General features: G+C 38.7%; 1 protein-coding gene across 2 annotated transcripts; it reads left to right on the top strand.

Annotated features, from left to right (window-relative positions):
• The first annotated feature begins 686 nt into the window (after positions 1 to 686).
• rln3a (relaxin 3a) lies at positions 687 to 1804 on the top strand. 2 transcript variants are annotated; one of them, XM_078950802.1, is made up of 3 exons: positions 687 to 822; positions 923 to 1048; positions 1381 to 1804. In XM_078950802.1, the coding sequence occupies exons 2-3, from the start codon at positions 943 to 945 to the stop codon at positions 1662 to 1664; spliced, it is 390 nt and encodes a 129-aa protein (XP_078806928.1). In that variant the 5' UTR covers positions 687 to 822; positions 923 to 942; the 3' UTR covers positions 1665 to 1804.
• The last annotated feature ends 239 nt before the right edge of the window (positions 1805 to 2043 follow it).

Raw genomic sequence — 2043 nt, 5'->3', positions numbered from 1 at the left:
TATTTGTCAGAGTCATGATGCAGTTTCTGTGTTATCTGTCTGTGAAAATGTCAGTGGTTTTGTGTCCATTTTTTTCTGTTCACCTTTTTGCCAAAGATAGGCACAATAGGTGGTTTTCAAAGAAGAAGAAAAACAATACAGTACAGAGTTATTCAAGGTCATAGGGGGATTGAAAATGGCAAAACTAATGCGCTAGGATGAAGCATTATCTAGGTAACACTGCCAGCATCTGTCAGTAGGCAGAATGCCATCAATGTTCTGGAAAATCCCTCCAGTGAACATATTTAAGTCACTTACATTTTCTTTAATGAAGGCCAAGTTAATGCATACAGTAAAAAAATTACAGATGTTTTTTTTTGTCTATTTATTTTCTTAATTATATCTAAATAAAGAAGTCACACACTTTAATCTTTGCATGCATGCAAAATATACCCTTCCTGAATAACCATGATGTTTTCCCTTAAATAGAAGTAGAACATTGTTTGCAGTGTTGCTTTAATCCTTAGACATGTATTAATTATTTTGTGTTTTATCAGCTGTTTAAAAATGCTGGAAAATTAGATCTGAACACAAATGTGCATCACAAACTAAAGCACATAGTTTGGAGGGGCCTCACACACATTTTATGGTACCTTTGCTCTCCTTTTTGTTTCCATAAAGGTCTCCCTCTGTATCTCCCTTTCAGATCTGTTTCTCTAGAGAAGGGCCTGCATGCGCAGAGAGCGTGGCTCCAATTGTATGGCTCCAAAACTCTTTATAAACCATGCCTGGGTCACCTGCAAATGCTCACCTCATGCAGACGAGAAGACTGAAAGGATAGAGGTGAATAAGGAAACATATTTTTTTCCATCAAGGAGGCACTTTCTTGTTATAGCTGCTCCTGGTACCATGTGGACAGCTGTGGTATTGGCTTTGTGCCTAGTTCTGGCTGGAGCTCAACCAATGGAGAACCCTGCGTATGGGGTGAAGCTCTGTGGCCGAGAATTCATCCGGGCAGTTATCTTCACATGTGGAGGTTCAAGATGGAAACGTTCACTGGGGAGTGCAGGTCAGGCCTTATGTTGACCCTTCACTTAGTATTTCTCATCTATAATCTCTGTTGGAGTTAAAAGATTGTGAGTTCCGGAATGTGGGATTTGTTCAAAAAATTTAAAGGAATTTTTTCTTGTCCAAAACATTCATTGTTTCATTCCTGGTTTTACAAATATTTTTATGGGGCTGCTCAATTATTGTCTAAAATAAAGATGGGTGTTATTTTAGTAAAATCATTGTTTATTTGTCCTGCATTTAACAATGTAAGTAAAAAAGGCAACAATTCTTTTTAAATGTAATACTTTTACTGTGTCAGAGATATTTCACTTGCGCATTTAACCCCTGCAGATGGTTCAGAAGATCCATTTGGTATCTATCCAGAAGAATCTTCAGAGGGTTTAAAACAGAACTTTGTGGTGGAGCGTCTCTTCCAGAGGAACAAAGATCTTAGCTTTGTGTCCAGAGACAACCAAGACGGAATGTTCAGCAGGCCCACACGTTCCTTCATCACCGATGAGATCCTGGAGGCTCTTCGCAAAGCTGACCGCAAAGGTCGGGATGTGGTGGTGGGTCTGTCTAACGCTTGCTGCAAATGGGGCTGCAGCAAGAGTGAGATCAGCTCCCTTTGCTGATGTGGGCATAAACAAGATGTTCTTTTTACTCTGATACACGATCACTTAAATATGCATTTTTTCTGTTGCACTTTCCCCCTCTCAAGTTGTCATGACTTTGTTATTTCACACCCCTGTAAGACTTTGGGTTCAGTTTATTTACGTAGTAGATGCTTTACGCTCTTGGGTGACCACTGAAAAAAGTCTAAATTTTTTTTTCATTACCAGCAACTGAAGATCCTACGTAGTTAGAGTTTGTAGAAATGTAACATTCATGTTTGATGCAGTTTTATCATTTATTTTTGTATTTGTGTGACCACTGATGTTTAAAACTGTGTGACAAAAAACATAAAACTGCTTTCCCGGTAAATTTGGTGATGTTGTCTTTCCTCACTTGAAA

The sequence above is a fragment of the Oryzias latipes genome, chromosome 8 (assembly GCF_053564925.1).
Source record: "Oryzias latipes strain Hd-rR chromosome 8, Olatipes_Hd-rR_3.1".
Lineage (NCBI taxonomy): Eukaryota > Metazoa > Chordata > Actinopteri > Beloniformes > Adrianichthyidae > Oryzias > Oryzias latipes.
This window is presented reverse-complemented; position numbering and strand designations above follow the sequence as displayed.

Excerpts from the sequence above, each read along its gene's own strand:
- rln3a (XM_078950802.1), top strand. The coding sequence starts at position 943 with ATGGAGAACCCTGCGTATGGGGTGAAGCTCTGTGGCCGAGAATTCATC. Across the intron at positions 1,049-1,380 it reads ACGTTCACTGGGGAGTGCAG|ATGGTTCAGAAGATCCATTT; the intron begins GTCAGGCCTTAT and ends TAACCCCTGCAG.